General features: G+C 44.7%; 2 protein-coding genes across 2 annotated transcripts; both read left to right on the top strand.

Annotated features, from left to right (window-relative positions):
• Positions 1–5,557: 5,557 nt before the first annotated feature.
• LOC135374300 (zinc finger protein 431-like) lies at positions 5,558–11,691 on the top strand. Its single transcript, XM_064607283.1, has 3 exons — positions 5,558–5,693; positions 9,002–9,154; positions 9,722–11,691. The coding sequence occupies exons 1-3, from the start codon at positions 5,558–5,560 to the stop codon at positions 11,689–11,691; spliced, it is 2,259 nt and encodes a 752-aa protein (XP_064463353.1).
• Positions 11,692–15,426: 3,735 nt separating this feature from the next.
• LOC135374299 (putative zinc finger protein 702) lies at positions 15,427–16,134 on the top strand. The gene has a single exon (XM_064607282.1). It carries the CDS (start codon positions 15,427–15,429, stop codon positions 16,132–16,134), a length of 708 nt encoding a protein of 235 aa, XP_064463352.1.
• Positions 16,135–17,904: the final 1,770 nt, after the last annotated feature.

Here is a 17,904-nt window from a genome sequence, read left to right as displayed (position 1 = left end):
GAGGAATAAATCGTTTGTTGTCCTCGACCCATGTAAATTACGAAAAAGAGAAAAGTGGGTCCAGAAGTGAGACAAATACGGCAACGGTTTCTGCAAGCTCAAACAAACACGAAAATGCTCAACAGTGTATCAATGAAAGCGTCGACTCACCGTTTCTCAGAGGGTCAGCCGTATCTGCAAGGGTTCCCAGTCAAGACAGAAGAGATGCCAGAGAGGCGTTCCTGATGAAATAGCCTGCAGACATTGTTTCTTGTTAAGAAAGAAGCACGATGCTTGTCGAAAAGTAACCTTGAGAAAGAAGAAACATAGAGACAACCACAAATTATTTCGGATTACCCCCAACGTTACCAGATGCACCATAAACTGTGCAAGCACTTTTTTATCCTACCCGCGTCCCGGGCGCTGAGGTTTTGACTCATTTGCGCATTGAAATTCGGGGACGGATATTTTAACGCACGCACGCGTGCGCTTGAGGATTTGTAATTTTAGGTAATTAGTCGTCTCGTAATTGCACACTCTCTTCAAGAGGATTCTGCCTGGTAGTGGAACTCGGCTGCAAAGACGACACCTATAGTGCTCTCATATAGTTTTGTTACGAATATTATGTAAAGACTAAACGTAAACACACTGTAGGCAGAGGTATTAGGTTTTGTCACGGTCTCAGAGCTCAGGAAAAGAATAAGAAGGAGAACAACAAGGAGGTGGGTCAGTGTCAAAACTGAAACGAAAAGAACGACGGTTGTAACTAGGGACGGGAAGAACATAGAATTATCGAAATCCAAGAAAGGTTCTGCGAATATACAAATCTTATAAATCTCGGACATTTCTTCTCTAAAAAGAGTACAAAAAGCCAAGGGGAATAAAAAGCACTTCTACTGTTTCTCATGTTTCGAAGGAGAATTTTATATTTTTGTTTAATGACAAACTAACTGAATAACAGTTCACTTTCACGGAGAAAATCTATCCGTATACTCGTCCTTAGATGTAATTGATTTAACCTGTCATTCGTCCACTACAGGAAATAACTTCTACATAAACTCTCGAGTCCGCATTCTTTCCATATATCTGGGAAACAATCGAAAAGCCAGGACACTTTAATTTACAACTCGTAAAGTGATAGTTCTTTCCTAAACCGTTTCAGTCTGAAGCAATATAAAGAGACAAACAAGAAAACCAGCCATCAGCCAATCAGGATTTCACACTTCTCATGAGCAAATTAAAAAAAAAAAAAAAAAAGAGACAAAAAACAAACGCAGTTGGTGGATTCAAAAGATTCTACTCGCCGTTTATTGCAATTGGGATTGGAGGATTCCATTGGCACATCCCTAACTGTAACGGAAACTGAAACGGAGGCAGTAACGGAAACAGAAAAGATTCCGTTAAATTCCACCGGATGCTATCCACCTCAACCGCTGCTTCCACAATCACATGTAGTGTTTAGCTCGTAATGAATTTTCTTTATATTTTCATGGGCTTGGGACCATGTGTGTTTGGAGAGGTAACGTGGATTGCGTAGTACTAATTAGGAATAAAAGAATACTGCAATTGGTGGCTATTGGAGAAGACAGCTTGGCAAACACCTACACGAGAGTCGTCAAAGTTTTCCATGAAGGTGATGTTGCCGAGATACCAATACTACCTTCCTTGCCCCATGTGGACAGTTCTCCAAATTCTTTACAGAGAATCGGAGTTCTTTTCTGTCGGTTATTCGGATGTTTTTACGTAGAGTTATAAACACTAGAACACACGAGAACACGTTAGCATTTACACCTTAATGTTGATGCCGTTCGTTTTGTTTATATTCCCACAAAGAAAACCAGTCCCGATAGCTTTCCTTTGAAGGGTACATGTACTCAGGCTTCATTGTAGTTTTGAAAACTCGCTTTCAAAAATTAGAACACCCGTTGCAACATTTAATTATATCCGCAGGCCGATATCACACGGCTAGATAGAACTCACTGTTTTCTGAAGACGAAGCCTGGTTTTTCACACTTGCTTGTACACAGTGTCTGTGTCCTGTTCCTTGAGGTTCTTCTGTTCCGGGTGCTTCCCAAATTGTTCTTCGTCCCAGACGGTCCTGGAGCAGTATGTTAGCACTGAACAAATGATCTCATCAATAATACTAAGAACGAGAAGTATATAAATTTACACTTTAAAAGCGATTGAAAAAAAAAAAAAACGTACCGGGAAACAAACAAAGGACGACACAACACACAGCGCAGCACACATGTAGTAGATTTACGCGCGTCATGTCAGTCAGTGAACAGTGAAAATTCCCATGTCATCTCCATTGACAGAGCCCCACTTTGCTTTTGCCTCGAAGTGAACAGTAAAGGCTACTTCTAAGTGACACTCGAAGCTACTTTGCCATTACTAGAAGCGTACTAGAAGCTTTAAAGTTTGTATCGATCATGTTTACGTGCTTACTTACCGCCATTGAAGAAAGGAGGAAAGAGTGGTGCCGATATCGTTGCGTGAGTAAAAAAAGGTACGAAACATAATGATACGCCTAAGAACGATAAAATTGCTGTCTTTATAACTTATTTTGAATAATTTAATTTCCAATAACATTAAAATTTTTATGCATGCAACAAAACAAAAACATGTTGATCACCAAAGTTTATTTTAATTTAACTTGTTCTTGGGCGTTGGATACCGCTAAAAGTCAAGCTCGGGTTCTTTAATATGCGTGCTATAAATAAAGATCTTATTAATCTGGAACAATGTTTCTATATTTTACGGCATTTTACAATTAGCGCCATCCAACACCGTCGGCGGCAGCAGCATCTCGCATCTCTGTTGCGAAAAGTTTGAATACGAAAATGGGAAACAAAGCGCTGTTTACTTTGGTCAACGTAAACTGTTTACTGTTTACTTTGGTATGCTCTATAAATGCAAGGCACTTATAGAGGAGGCGTTGCTTTGGTGCATGCTTTGTTGCATTCAAAAGGTAGGCTGTGAATGACACGGTGAATATCGGAGCGAAAAGATGACTTTCTACGGATTGAAATCCTAGAGACTGGTTGAGTTTGTTGTCGTGTGCAAATGAAGCGCGAAAGAACGAAACACTCTAACGAGCTCAGACGCGCAACTTAAAAAGTTTGGAATCACATGAAGCCCGACTCAGACAGGTGCTTATGGCATGATCGGTACAAACTTTAAAGATTCTAGTACGCTTCTAGTAATGGCGAAGTAGCTTCGAGTGTCACTTAGAAGTAGCCTTTACTGTTCACTTCGAGGCAGAAGCAATGTGGGTATCTGTCAATGGAGATGACATGGGAATCTTCACTGTTGACTGACTGACATGACGCGCGTAAATCTACATGTGGGCTTCGTGTTGTGTCGTCCTTTGTTTATTTCCCGGCACCGTTATTTTTTTCAATTGCTTTTAAAGTATAAATCTACATACTCCTTGTTATCTTTATTGTTGATGAGGCATTTGACTCATTGCTGACATACTGATCCAGGATCGTCTCGGACGAACAACAATTGGGGAAGCACCCGGAAGAGAACAACCTCACAGAACAGGACACAGACACCGTGCACAAGCAAGTGCAAAAAACCAGGCTTCATCTTCAAAAAACAGTGAGTTTTATATGTAGCAGCGTGATAGGCCTGCGGATATAATTAAATGTTGCAACGGGCGTTCTAATTTTTGAAAGCGAGCTTTCAAAACTACAACGAAGCCTGAATACACATACCCTTGAGAGGAAAGCTATCGGGACTGGTTTTTTTCTTTGTGGGAATATAAACAAAACGAACGGCATCAACATTAAGGTGTAAATGCTAACGTGTTCTTTGGTGTTCTAGTGTTTATAACTCTTTGTAAAAACATTCGAATAACCGACAGAGAAGAACCTGGATTCTCTGAAAAAAATTTGAAGAACTGGTCCACATAGGGCAAGGCATGTGGTATTGTCTCGGCAACACCACCTTCATGGAAGACCTTGACGACTCTTGTGTAGGTGTTTGCCCAGGCTGTCTTCCCCAATAGCCACCAGTCTCAGTACTCTAGTATTCCTAATTAGTACTACGCGATCCAAGGTACCTCCCAAACACACACGGTCGCAAGCTCATGAAAATATTTTTAAAAATGCATTATGAGCTAAACACTAGACAACAGACATGACATGTGATCATGGAACCAGCTAATGAGGTGGATAGCACCTGGGGGAATTTAACGGAATCTTTTCTGTTTCCGTTACTGCCTTCGTTTCAGTTTCCGTTACAATAAGGGATGGGCCAACGGAATCCTCCAATCCTAGGCATTCATTCGGCAATCCCTATCACAAAAAACGGCAGATCGATTCTTTTGAATCCGCCAACCGTGTTTGCTTTTTTTTCTTTTTGTTTTCTTTCTTTGTTACTACTTGCACATCAGGAGTGTGCAGAAATCTTGATTGGCCAGCGGATGTTTTCTTGTTTGTCTGTTTATATTGCTTCTCACTGAAACAGTTTAGGCAAGAGCTCTTACGTTATGAGTGCAAAATTTATGCGGTTTTACTTTTCGATTGTTTCCCAGATTTGTGGAAATCTGAGATCTTATGTAGGCACTTTCAGCAGTGGACGAACAACATGTTACATAAATTACATTGAAGAACGAGTATACGATATATTTTTTTTCCTGAAAGTCAACTATTATTGAATTAGTTCTTCATTGAGCAAAAATATTAAATTCTGCTTGAAAACATTCTTCAGTAGAAGTACTTTTTTCACCGAGGCTTTTTATACGCTTTTTAAAGAAAGGTCTCGAGATCCATTAGCTTTGTGGATTCCTATTCACGACGGTTGTTCTTTTTATTTCTGTTTCAAAGCCTACCCACCTCCTTGTTTTTTTTTTTTGTTTTTTTTTCTTTCCTATTCTTTTAGCGAGCTCTAGGACAGTAACAAAACTTAGTACCTCCGCATACGGGGTGCCTATTTTTAGCCTTTACAGAACGTTCGTAACAAAACTACGAGGTCAGTACAGATGCCGTTTTTGCGGCCTAGTCCTGCGGCCAGGTGGACGTGCTGTCGAAGATAATCTGTGGTTACGAGACTAATTAAGAATCCTGAAACACGCGTTACAGCATCCATCCCTGAGTTTCGATATTCAAACGAGTCAAAACCGCAGCGACCTGGGAGTAACCTGACCAGAGCGGGGAGTAAAAAGTTGAGGGAAAAAGTTTGATCCGCCGATGCTGGGAGTAACCTGAAAGAATATGTTGTGGTCCCTGCGTTTCCTCTTCGACAAGCATCGTGCTTCTTTCTTAAAAAACAATCTCTACAGGGTACCCCTCTCTGGCATGTCTTCTGTCCTGACTGGGAACCCTCGAAGACGGCCTCTCTGAAGACCCCTGAAGACAGGCCCTCTGGGGGACAAACAGTGAGTTGATTAACTTTAATTGATACGCACATTTGTTTGAGCCTACAGCAACTGTTCACTACCGGAGCCAATTTTCTCTTTCTCAAAATTTACGTGGGACGATGACAGCCAACAGTTTACTCCCCACGAAGGAAGAGGCGAGAGATCCTTGAGTGATCACATTCCAGCCCCTCGGATTCACAACCTGAAGAGATGCAGCTCTCACCAGAGTTCAGTCGTCAGCTCGTGAAAGTGAAATCGGAACCACCCGATTTTGCGTGCCTGCCAGAAGAGGGCCAGGTACAACAACAGCAATGCAACGAGCCTTCACCAGGAGGTGATGCTGATGGTAAAATCCTCGTATAAACTATACGCTTGGTGTAGTGAGATCTTGTAGACATGCCGCTCAGACCACTGGCCACGATGGCTCAGTTGGTAGCGTGTTCACTTACTGGTCCCAAGGTTGCGGGTTCAAACCCGGGTGAGGACACCAGCAAATTGATGGCGGAGTACAAGTTACTCAGACACCCATACAACCGTTGATCCACGAGGAACGCGCAACAAGGGCAAGGGGTTTCTTATAGATTGAGGGATCAGTGGCCTCGTGAGGAAGGTCAGTCTACTCGAATGTGGTCTTGACCCCGTTACGCGCTGTTCGTGCATTGGCAGAGCGGTGCTGTTCCAGAGACAGTGTCGGCCCTTTCGTTGAAACTGGCATATGCGAAAAATAGCGCGGAAAAAATGATGATCAGGTATGCCGCACCAGTACGCCGAATTAAATCTTTCGAAATAAAAAATGAAAACCCACACTTAAAATTTCAGAATGCACTTTCTGAAATGAACCACTTAGAGATACGCGCTCTCGAAATAAACGTGGCTAAAATAAATTGTGGTTAGACATATGAGGGTAATGTTCTATATGATAGCTTATGGGCGACACGATGTTCTTTTTGGCGGGACATGCTATTATGAGGTTTTGTGCTCATGTTTGTACATATATCAACTACATTTGTTCGCTTAACAACTTTGGATTTCAAAATATCCAGTCTTAATAATGTGAATACGGGGCACTCACTCTTGAGCCAGCAGAGCTGTGGCCAAGGCTAACAGGCCTTGGTAAGATGGTGGAGAGAACGTGGCTATCTGTTACACATAGCAGGATTTAAAGTGGCGGCAATGTGAGTCGAAGCATGGAGACGGCGCTTCCAATGCAAATCTTTACGGCCGCCTCAGCAGTTTTGGAGTGCAACCCGACAGCACACACGTTCGTTTGATATGGTGGGCATGAGTAGAATTCTGTGACTGTATATTGAATTTGAGCCACAAAAAAAAAAAAAAAAAGTTTCATCCCAAAGTCCCAGCACCTACCGTAATTTCACGCGTATCAGCTGCGGCTTATGCACGATTTCTTTTTTCCCCCGGGCACTATGCAGCTTATCCACTGGTACGGCTTATCTGGTGACTATTTTTGCCTGGCATTTTCCCCATACGCCGGCTCTAACGAAAGGGCCGACAGTGCCTCTGGAACAGCACTGTCTTAACCGATGCATGAAGAGTGCGTAACAGGGACAGGTCCACATTCGAGCAGATTGACCTACCTGGTGCATTCCCCCAAAGCAGCTCTAACCAAAGTGATGACAGTGATTCCATCAATCAATGAGAAAGCGCCCACCAAGGGCACAATCTGATCTTGGTTGAACTCTAGAGCTGAACCCGGAGTATGGACCACAGGGTTTACGATCTTCTCTATGGTCTCCTTTGTCGCACAAATCAGTCGTCTGGTATTGCCCACAGCTTCTCTGCGAGTGCGGGTTATCTGCAGGAAAAATTTTCCGAGCGTTCCAAAAAACGCGTCCCACGGCTTATCTGTGGTGCGGCTAATAAGCGTGAAATTGCGGTACTCTGTAATGAGCGACGGACCGTCACCGAGAAGCGCATGCGAGACGTTGCGCCGAAATGCTCGTTCCAGACCTCGGACCGTGTCGAGAAAAGAAAGGTCAAGAAAGAGTGCAAACAAGCAGAAAAGCAAAGCAAAAGAGAGAGATAGAGATGTAGAGCCGGCCAGGATACACGAGCAAAAAAAAAAAGAAAAAACTGGCAGCTGCCAAACCGGATGACATCCGTCCCTCACAGCCGTGTCAGATACAGACAGACAACCTACTTCCGGTGGAACGAGATCCTCGGTCAGACTTCTTGCCCTGGCTAGACCCAAGCGTGATGAGGGCACTATTTTCCACGGCGGACGAGGACCCGTTGGCTGTCCACCAATTAGGGACGGTAGATTTTAAAAGATTTATTTTGAAGGTGTTTATTCTTCGAAGTTTATTTTTTGGAGTTTATTTCAGCTGCGTGGACTTTTTTATGATTTGCATTTAAGGATGTATTTTGTGACTTTTATCTTTGACAGATTTAATTTTGAATCTTTCGTTTTACGTGGTCTACGTATTTCGACGTCATCCCCAGTGGATAAGTCGCAGAAATGCTGTAAGAAAAAAAAGTATAAGTATATATAAAATATAATAATAATAATATATATATATTTATATATAAAATAAAGTATAAAAAAGTAGAAGTGGTGGCTAATATGGATGAAATTATGGTATATCCCGCAAGTCCTCCTGAGAAATGTTGTGGAACAGGTGGCAACGAACAGAAGTCTTGTGACCATAGTGGGACCAATATGTTTTGCTTTTCGTGCAGCGAAAGATAAGGAAAACTGTCACAACTCCCATCTACAGTATTGTTCCTGCGTATAAAACTGATTTGTTTACTTTCTGTTTGCGCTTTCAGTGCTAGAGCTAAAGAAATCAATTTATAGTCCCATGCCAATATGGCAGTTGCGACTAAATGAGGATTTTTACCCAAACGCAGGCTTTTTTTTTTCCCTAAAATTCTGGGCTCTTCTCATTATTGTCGTCTTATAATATACAGTTACAAAATTATTATTTTGCAATAATAGTAGTATGACAGGTGTTTGTAATGCAGCGTACACACAGGCCCAAAGAGCCGACAGTGTCTCTGAAACAGCACCGCGCTTCCAAGGCACAAACAATGCGTAACAGGGGCGCGTCAACATTCCAGTAGACTGACCACCCTGGTGCCTTTTTCCAAGCAGCTTTAACGAAAGTGGTGACAGTGAGTTGTGTCTTCTGCAGGGGCAGTCCGATCTTGGTGGAACACTAGAACTCACCTCCTTTGTTGTAGACCGTGCCTACCCCAGAATATGGACTACAGGGATTATGGCCTTCTCTACGGTCTCCTTTGTCCCACAAATTAGTTGCGTCGTACTGCCCGCGGCTTATCTCCGACTGTGGCTTATCTGCCCGAAAATTTTCAAAATGTTCCTAAAAACAGGTTCTGCGGCTTATCTGCGGTGCGGGTTGTACGCGTGAAATTACGGTACCGAGTTGTAAAGTGTGAATGCAGGTATGGCACCGTCTGGAAGTTGCTCATGAGAGGTTGGTTCGAGAGTCGTAGCAGAAAGGTGTCACGTGTGAACGTGGCCTTGGGAAGATGTCGTACATCTGGCTCTAAGTTATAAGTCTGGCAGCCAAGTTACAGCAGAGTGTGATTAGCTTCAAAAAGGGGTGCGGAAGTAAGCTGTCGCGTGAGCTTTGCCACGTGGCTTACTTCTCCCTTTTTTTTGTTTTATTGCAGGAGTGTCAGCTGGGACGTGTCGCGTTAAAGAAGAACCTCGAGAGGAATCTTCGAATGAACATCCAATCATAGAAGTGAAGACGGAGCCCTACAATATTGCAATCTTGGCCGAACAGGACCAGATGGGACACAGCTGTCAATCAACATCAGAAGGTAAGTACAAAATACAAAAACATCAGAAGGCAATTTATATACCCAGGCCGTGACACGTGGGCTGTCGTCAATAACCATTGAAACCAACAGCCATTCAACGTGCGTGTAGTGCCCCCAAGTGTAAACAGTCAGCCATTTAGTAGAGTCAGTTAGATGCGATGCTCTTTGAAAAGTCCATGCGTTGGTGGCACGGCACATGTTCCCATTGGCATTGGATACAGCGGTGATTGAAGACTGCCTATGTGTAGGGAGTGGCTGTTTCTGGTTAAACCAGACTCCGCCCAGTTATTCCCCCCGAACTGACCTCCGTCCAATTCATGTTGCACCCGATGTCTCTTCAAATTCCAGTCACTACGAAATCCTCAAGCGACGTTTCCGTTTCGGGAGAGGGTGGGATGAATGGTAGATGACTGTTTGGTTTCGCTCTCTCATAAATAATGTGGCCTCTGATATGGCCCTATATTTTTGTGCAGTATTGTTCCTCAGTTCTGTGAATAAACTCTATGCTTACGTCAGTCAACTACAAAAACTGTCTGCACTCTCAACGTCCACATTCTGAAATTTCAGGAGCGAAAGAAAGCAGTGGTGGGCTTCACATTAAGGACGGGCTCAGAAGCACTTGCAATCACGCATCTTCAGGTTGCACCTCTTCCAGTGTACAGTTTGAGACCAGCACAACAACAGTTGAACCGCGGTTCGAAAACGTTGCACTAGTCACTATTGACGGTGGACCCATAGAGCAATCTTCAGACCAAAGCGACACCCAAGTGGCGGGCAAGTCATCGACGTTTGGACATGAGAAAGACAGGCTTTATAAGTGCAGTGTTTGCTTGGCTACATGCATTGACACTGTACTCTTGGAAGATGATCTCAGACCTCACAAAACAAAGACATTTACCTGTGACATGTGCTCCGCGGCAATCAGTCATTCATCAACTCTGCAAGTGCATGCAAAACATTCCATGGGAGTAAGCTTGCACAAATCCAAGATATGTGCATTTGCATGCACATCGAGCGCATACAAGTGCAATCTCGCCCCTGCAGAGTCCAGCCACACTATGTGCCTGCGGCATCACAAGCAGACACACATCGGCAAGAAGCGCTACAGGTGTGATGTCTGTCCTGCAGATTTCAGCCATTGCACGAGCCTGTGCCGTCACAAGCGAAAGCACACAGGCGTGAAGCGATACAAATGCAATCTCTGCCCTGCAGAGTTCAGCAACAGTGGGAAGCTGCGTGATCACAAGAGGACACACAAGAGTCAGGGGCCATACAAGTGCGACCTCTGTCCTGCACAGTTTGGGCATAGCACAATCCTGAAATGTCACAAGCAAAGACATACAGGCGTGAAGCCCTGTAATTGTGACCTCTGTCCTGCAGAATTCAGCCTTAGCTCTAGCCTCTATGACCACAGGGGGACGCACAGAGATGTGAAGCCCAATAAGTGCGATCTTTGTCCCGCAGAGTTTAAGAAGAGGGACACCCTGCAGTGTCACAGGAGATCACACACGGGAGAGAAGCCATACAAGTGTGACATCTGCATTGCAGCGTTCAGCCGTAGCTCAAGCCTGTTGCGCCACAAGTGGACGCACATGGGCGACAAGCCCCATAAGTGCGACCTCTGTCCTGCAGAGTTCAGCAACAAAACGGGCCTACAGTACCACAGGCGAACACACACGGGAGAGAAGCCATACAAGTGCAATGTCTGCCCTGCGGAGTTCAGCCACATTACGAGTCTGTCATATCACAAGCGAAAACACACAGGTGAGAAGCCCTATAAGTGTGACATCTGTACAGCAGAGTTTAGCCATAGCTCGATCCTGTTGAATCACAAGCGGACACACACGGGAGAGAAGCCCCATAAGTGCGATCTCTGTACTGCAGAGTTCAGCAGTAGCGGAAGCCTATCACGCCACAAGCAGATACACACGGGAGAGAAGCCATACAAGTGTGACGTCTGCATTGCAGCGTTCAGCCGTAGCTCCAGCCTGTTGCGCCACAAGCGGATACACACGGGCGAGAAGCCCTACAAGTGTGATCTCTGTCCTGCAGAGTTCATCGAGAGCACGAAGCTGAGGTATCACAAGCGAAAACACACTGGCGAGGAGCCCTATAAGTGCGACCTCTGTTCTGCAGAGTTCAGCAACAAGACACGCCTACAGTGCCACAGGCGAACACACACGGGAGAGAAGCCATACAAGTGCAATGTCTGCCCTGCGGAGTTCAGCCACATTGCGAGTCTGTCATATCACAAGCGAAAACACACAGGTGAGAAGCCCCATAAGTGCGATCTCTGTACTGCAGAGCTCAGCAGTAGCGGAAGCCTATCACGCCACAAGCGGATACACACGGGCGAGAAGCCCTACAAGTGTGATCTCTGTCCTGCAGAGTTCATCGAGAACACGAAGCTGCGGTATCACAAGCGAAAACACACTGGCGAGGAGCCCTATAAGTGCGACCTCTGTCCTGCAGAGTTCACCAGCAGCACGAAATTGCGGTGTCACAAGCAGACACACATGAGCGAGGTGCCCTGCTAGTGCGACCGCTGTCCGACAGAATTTAGCCACAGTCCAGACCTGGGGCAGTACAAGTGGACACACATGGTCGAGAAGCCATACAAGAGCATTCTGTGTTTTGTGAACTTGAACCACAGCACAGACGTCCAGTGATACCATAGGTGGACTTATATGGGTATGAAGAGGTGCAGCCTCTGTCCTGCAGAGTTCAACCACAGCACACAGATGCACACACCAGCCAGAGGACCAGCAGAGCATGACGTGTGGCTTCATAAGTAGACATGACACACTTGGGATAGAAGCTGTACAACTGCAGTCAACACGGCCACATGAAAGAGAGAAGGCATCCAAGTGTGTTCTGTTGCATGTCCTTAAACCTTTCGACCTAAAGGAGCACACGGCAAGGCGCAGGGGGGAAAGGCTGTAGAGATTCTATCTGTATGCCCAGCGTATCTTATTTTCTTTTGTATGCTTCTCCTGATTCTTCTCTTTGGATGTTTCACTTGAGACTCGAGCACACGAACAGACGGAGGTTGATGGGAGTTGAATTGGTGCTGGGTTGGGTGGCGATGCATGTGAAATCTCAAACACCGTACCCAGTGCCTAGGAACAAACATGGAAAGGACATCACACAGGTGTGAAATGCCAACCCAGCTTTATATCCTTTATTTCCACGAGCAAAATTCCTGTTCCCTTTTCATTATCCCTATGACAGGCACATCTTTTTTACTTATTTTATGCACTCAGTTTGCTAAACCATTGAAATAAAGAAATTTTGCAAGATGTAACAACTTTTAACTAAAATCCTGAGAATTACCTTTTCGGTCGCGATCATCTGTTGTGGAATGCATTACAGTTTGTTAATGACATCGCTATATAGTGATCATTGACAGACGCTCGTGTAGAGGTACGAGAGATCAAAACTTGCAAAAAACGATGGCCCTGGGCGGCTATGCTTCACTACCTCACGGCATATCAGCACACTTCGCCTGTTGTTGACCTCGGAAAGTGCATGATATTTTTGTTGCCGATGGGGGTATAGTTCATCATAGATGGGATTCAGCTAGTTCAACATCTGGATCACTTGAGAGGGAAGGAGGAGAACCGTTTGTGCTGTGTGTGAAGCACTTTTGCATGCACACAATATTTAGTTGCAAGTTATCGGATCGTGTATACAGGGTGTCTTTTTTTTTTTTTTTTCAATACAGCGTTTTCATTAAAAAAAACTAAAGCCTTCTTAGCCTTCTCTTGCTCAGCCTTTGAATGACCAATTACCTAAAAATCGTTAATTAACTTGTTAATTATAAAAGCTACGAAGTTGTCCCAAGTTTCCAAAATTCGTGAAGGAACACCGTTTTTTTTCTCTTTAATTTGTTCATTGCGCACCTTCTGAGACGCGTCTCTCCTTCACCCCCAGTGTGAGAGGGTGAAGGAGCACAGTGCCGCCTCATGGGCGTCAAAGATGAGCTTTCTTGGCGGAAACAAACCAAAAACAAATATATCGGGTGACGCTATTGGAACTCCCTTATCTTGGGTTGCATTTTCTGTTTCCCTTTAATCTTTTTTGAGCATGCAAGTGGCGGTAGTGTGCTCTTTCACCCTCTCACATTGGGGGTGAAAGAAAGAGGCGTCTCCGAATATCCGCAATGAACAAAATAAAGAAAAAATTGTCTTCGTTTACGAATTTTTTTCGGAGAATCTATCGAACGGATTTCCGTTCGGGAAATGGTGGCGATATCAGGTGACCGAAGGGAACAGATGTAATCGTTGGGGCAACTTCGTAGCCTTTGTAATTAAAAAGTTAACTAACGATTTTTAGGTAATTAGTCATTCGACGGTTGAACAACAGATGGCCAAGATCTTCTGCCTGCCCAAAGATGATGGTAGTGAAATCTGGATGTCTATAGCCCTTAGTTTTTTTTAATGAAAAATTTGAATAAAAAAAACTGTATAATAGTAGGAAGGGAGTTGCCTCAGTATGTCAGGGTGAGGTTGCGCTGCCACACGGCTGCGTCTGTATAGCCACCTGTGAGCATGCTGTTAGTTTGGTGTCCCGCATTAAATTGCTTCAATACGTCTACGCCATCATGTTACCTGTCTTGTATATCCCAGTGCTGCAAGCATGCACCATCTGTGCGGACCGTGAAAAGAGTGAAACCGGGAAATTTTTTTTGCTCACTTCCGCTCTTTGTATTTTTGGTTGTATGCAATGGTACTGGCATACTGTGTACAGAGGCAGTGTTTCTCGGTTCCAAGAATCGCATGTTCTACTCCGCAAATTATGTCGACAAGAGCGAAATGGTGCAGACAAGATGGGTGCTTGACGAAGTAAGATCTTAGACAAGGTGTACATACACATTCTCGTTTCCATGCAGCATCTTGTTCCTGGTTTGGTGCTTCAGAAGCAGATTTTTTGAACTCTTATTCTTTGTCGGTGACAGAACCAGCAACTATGTTTGAGCGAGGCTGGGGTGTCACGACGTAAATGACCAATAGAATATAGAAGTGATTGACCAATGCGAATATGCAGAAAAATGTGCACAACGGACACTGGCTTGGCGTTCGTTAGGTTTTCCAGAACTGGAGATGTTCCGATCTGAGCTGTTCGGAGCATTCCCATGAGCCTACCACGAAGAAATAGCGCTACGTTTCGGGGCAGATGAAACTCCCCAAGGCAAGGTATACGTGTACTATATACTATATCCATCTCCAAAATGGAAGCTCCACAGCTGTGTCAGTGTGGCATGAAGGAGACGAGCCTGCGAGCGGTTCGTTGATTCCAAGAAATTGGGAAAAGGATTCCTTGGAGGAACAATTTGGGAGTGTCGCTGCAGTTGCCCCGGGCAACCCGCATCTAGCCAGCACCTTTTCCACAACTCGCTGTTGATAAAGTCATGCAAGTAGAGTTAACAATCCTGTAGCCTCGTATTTTTCATGACCCATTCCACATACACCTAGCTATACCTTAATGCCAACGTTACTTGTGTTTTAATTTTTGCTTTTGTCTCTGGCGGAGGATGTCCAACACTAACATCTAAACACGGTCTACATCTAAAACACGATGAGTACTTGTTGTACCCAGAGATAGTACATATACTGCACTGCCTTCATGTTGACCACCTCCCTCCAGCATGCAGAGCGCGAGCCATGCCATTAATATAGTAACTGGGATTGAACTGGGAGCATGCCATTAATATAGGAATCTAACCTAAATGTAACTGATATATGGTAGTACGTCCCCTGGGTGGCATGGGTGTGGTATGAATTTTTAAGGAACACTGAGCAGCCCCGCCTCGGGCACTGTCGTTGTTGCTTGCTTGGTAAGGATGGGTGGTCTCGTTAGAATTTCGGCACAACAACAACAGTTTCGGCACAACAACAGTTGAACCACAGTGCACAAACGATGCACTAGTCATCACTGACGGTTGACCCACAGAGCAATCTTCAGACCAGAGCGAGACTCAAGTGGCAAGCAAGTCATCGACGTTCGGACATGAGAAAGACAGGCTTTATAAGTCCAACATTTGTTTAGCCGCATGCATCGACACTGGCCACTTGGAGGTTCATGTCAAAACTCACAAAACAAAGACACTTACCTGCGGCAAGTGTTCTGCGACATTCCGTCATGCGTCAACTCTGCGAGTGCACGCAAGACATTGCACGGGACTAGGCTCGCAGAAGTCGAACGTAAGTGCACCTGCATGCGCATCGAGCGCACACGAGTGCAATCTCAGCCCTGCAGAGTCCAGCCACAGTATGTGCCTGCAGCGTCGCAAGCGCACGCTCGTGGGCAAGAAGAGCTTCAGGTGTGATCTCTGTGGTTTTGAGTTCAACAAGAGGTACAAGCTGCGCAATCACAAGAAAGCACACATGAGTGCGGGGCTATACCAGTGCACCTTCTGTCCTGCACAGTTCAGGCAAAGCGCGATGCTGAATCATCACAAGCAAAAACATACAGGCGAGAAGGCCTATAAGTGTGACCTCTGTCCTGCAGGGTTCAGTCATAGCTCTAGCCTGTATGTCCACAAGCGGACACACACGGGCGAGAAGCCCCATAAGTGCGATCTCTGTCCTGCAGAGTTCAACAAGAGGTACGACTTACAGCGTCACAGGAGAACACACACGGGAGAGAAGCCATACAAGTGTGACGTCTGCCCTGCGGAGTTCAGCCGCAGCTCGATGCTGTTGCGCCACAAGGGGACGCACATGGGGGACAAGCCCCATAAGTGTGATCTCTGTCCTGCAGAGTTCAGCGAGAGGGCGGACCTGCGGTCTCACAGGCGAACACACACGGGAAAGAAGCCATACAAGTGCAATGTCTGCGCATTGGAGTTCAGCCACATGAAGAGTCTGTCACATCACATGCGAGAACACACAGGCGAAAAGCCCTATAACCCTGTATCCACACGAGTCAGTTCTCTGCCGGCAGCAAGTCGGGAAGGAGTGAGAGGATATCCGACATAAACGAGGTCACTACGCGTCTGAAAACGCCCACTGATTCTCTAGCATTCACACGAGTCATTTTCCCGGCCGCTGTCAGATTTCGGATCCCTTCTGTATTCGCCATTGCATATCGTCTGTGTCTAGCGTAGGATGGACCAATGAAAGAAAAAAACTTATTTCGCTTGGGCTCCTTGTGGATGATTCAGAGTGCATTCACGTGAGAAACGGGACAGGATATGGGCCAAAGAATAGATTCCAAAGAAGCGCTATGGAATGTAAAACAGTATTAACCCAAATCTCCATGTGGACGACCCAAACATCTGTCGGAGTATTTTGAGAATAGACGCTGTCACATTCGGTTTTATTTTCCACTAATGAAGCGTATCTCGATGCTGAGCATCAATATAGGCGCGACAGCGTGCCGACAAGTGATGGACTGGCGATGAAGCTGTGGTGTTGAACTACAGGTAGTCAATAATTAATTAAATCAATTTATTTTCCTTTCAGTAGGACGAGTAGCTTCCAATTATTATGTTTTTATACATGTATTGGAAACGTGCATGCGAACGATTATGTGTAGTCAATGCCTGTCCAGCGAAAGAAATATCCGCGTTTATAAAATTCATGCGTGTATTCCGTGCCTGTTTCGTCTCACGTAGAGAAAAAGCTTCCTATGCAACACTACATTGTAGGTATCTATCTATACAGGGTGTCCCAGCTAAGTGTATACAGATTTTTAAAATATATATATAACACTTTTTCCAAGATGAAACCAATTGCAATATAGCATATGCTGAAGGGCACTCCCTAGGAGGGCATTAGCAAAGTCCAAAGGCAATGTCTTAATTAACTTTCATTAATTAATTTGTGAATTATAAAAGCTACAAAGTTGTCCCAATGAGAACATCTGTTCCTTTCGGTTACCTGATATCGTAGCCGTTTTTAGAACAAAAATCCGTTCCATAGATCGCCCGCAAAAAATTAGTGAAGGAACGCCATTTTTTTCTTTATTTTGTTCGTCGCGCACCTTCGCAGACGCGTATTTCCTTCATCCCCAACGTGAGAGGGGGAAGGAGCACAGTACCGCCTCATGCGTCGAAGACGAGCTTTAACTTGCGGAAACAAAACAAAAACAAATGTATCTGGTGACTCTATCAGAACTGGCCTTATCTTGGGTTGCATGTTCTGTTTCCTTTTAATCTTTTTCCAGGACGCGAGAGGCGATAGTGTGCTCTTTCTCCCTCTCACATTGGGGATGAAGGAAAGACGCGTCTTCTAAGAAGCGCAATGAACAAAATAAAGAAAAAAATGGCGTTCCTTCACGAATTTTTTGCGGGCGATCCATCGAACGGATTTTTGTTCTGGAAACGGCTATGATATCAGGTGACCGAAAGGAACAGATGTTCTCATTGGGACAACTTTGTAGCTTTTATAATTAACAAGTTAATTAATAAAAGTTAATTACGACATTGCCTTTGGACTTTACTAATGCCCTCCTAGGGAGTGCCCTTCAGCATATGCTATATTGCAATTGATTTCATCTTGGAAAAAGTGTTAGATATATTTTTTAAAAATCTGTATACACTTAGCTGGGACACCCTGTATATTGCATAATTGTTCCAAAGCTGCTGCGCCAGTGTGTCATTGCACCACTTTCGCGGTAAAGCCAAGCATCGTTGGCGTTTCAATTCAGAATTTGCCATAGTACAGTGAATGCCGTTGTATGGGACACATGCAGAACAATCCTGATGAAATAAAAAGCGATAAGTATCCGTTGTGTCACCTTCTCCT

The sequence above is a fragment of the Ornithodoros turicata genome, unplaced genomic scaffold (assembly GCF_037126465.1).
Source record: "Ornithodoros turicata isolate Travis unplaced genomic scaffold, ASM3712646v1 Chromosome53, whole genome shotgun sequence".
NCBI classification, from domain to species: domain Eukaryota; kingdom Metazoa; phylum Arthropoda; class Arachnida; order Ixodida; family Argasidae; genus Ornithodoros; species Ornithodoros turicata.
This window is presented reverse-complemented; position numbering and strand designations above follow the sequence as displayed.

Bases quoted from the DNA above. Each gene is read 5' to 3' on its own strand.
- LOC135374300 (XM_064607283.1), top strand. From the start codon at position 5,558: ATGCAGCTCTCACCAGAGTTCAGTCGTCAGCTCGTGAAAGTGAAATCG. The intron at 5,694-9,001 runs GTAAAATCCTCG...GTTTTATTGCAG, and splicing joins ACCAGGAGGTGATGCTGATG to GAGTGTCAGCTGGGACGTGT. The intron at 9,155-9,721 runs GTAAGTACAAAA...CTGAAATTTCAG, and splicing joins CTGTCAATCAACATCAGAAG to GAGCGAAAGAAAGCAGTGGT.
- LOC135374299 (XM_064607282.1), top strand. From the start codon at position 15,427: ATGTGCCTGCAGCGTCGCAAGCGCACGCTCGTGGGCAAGAAGAGCTTC.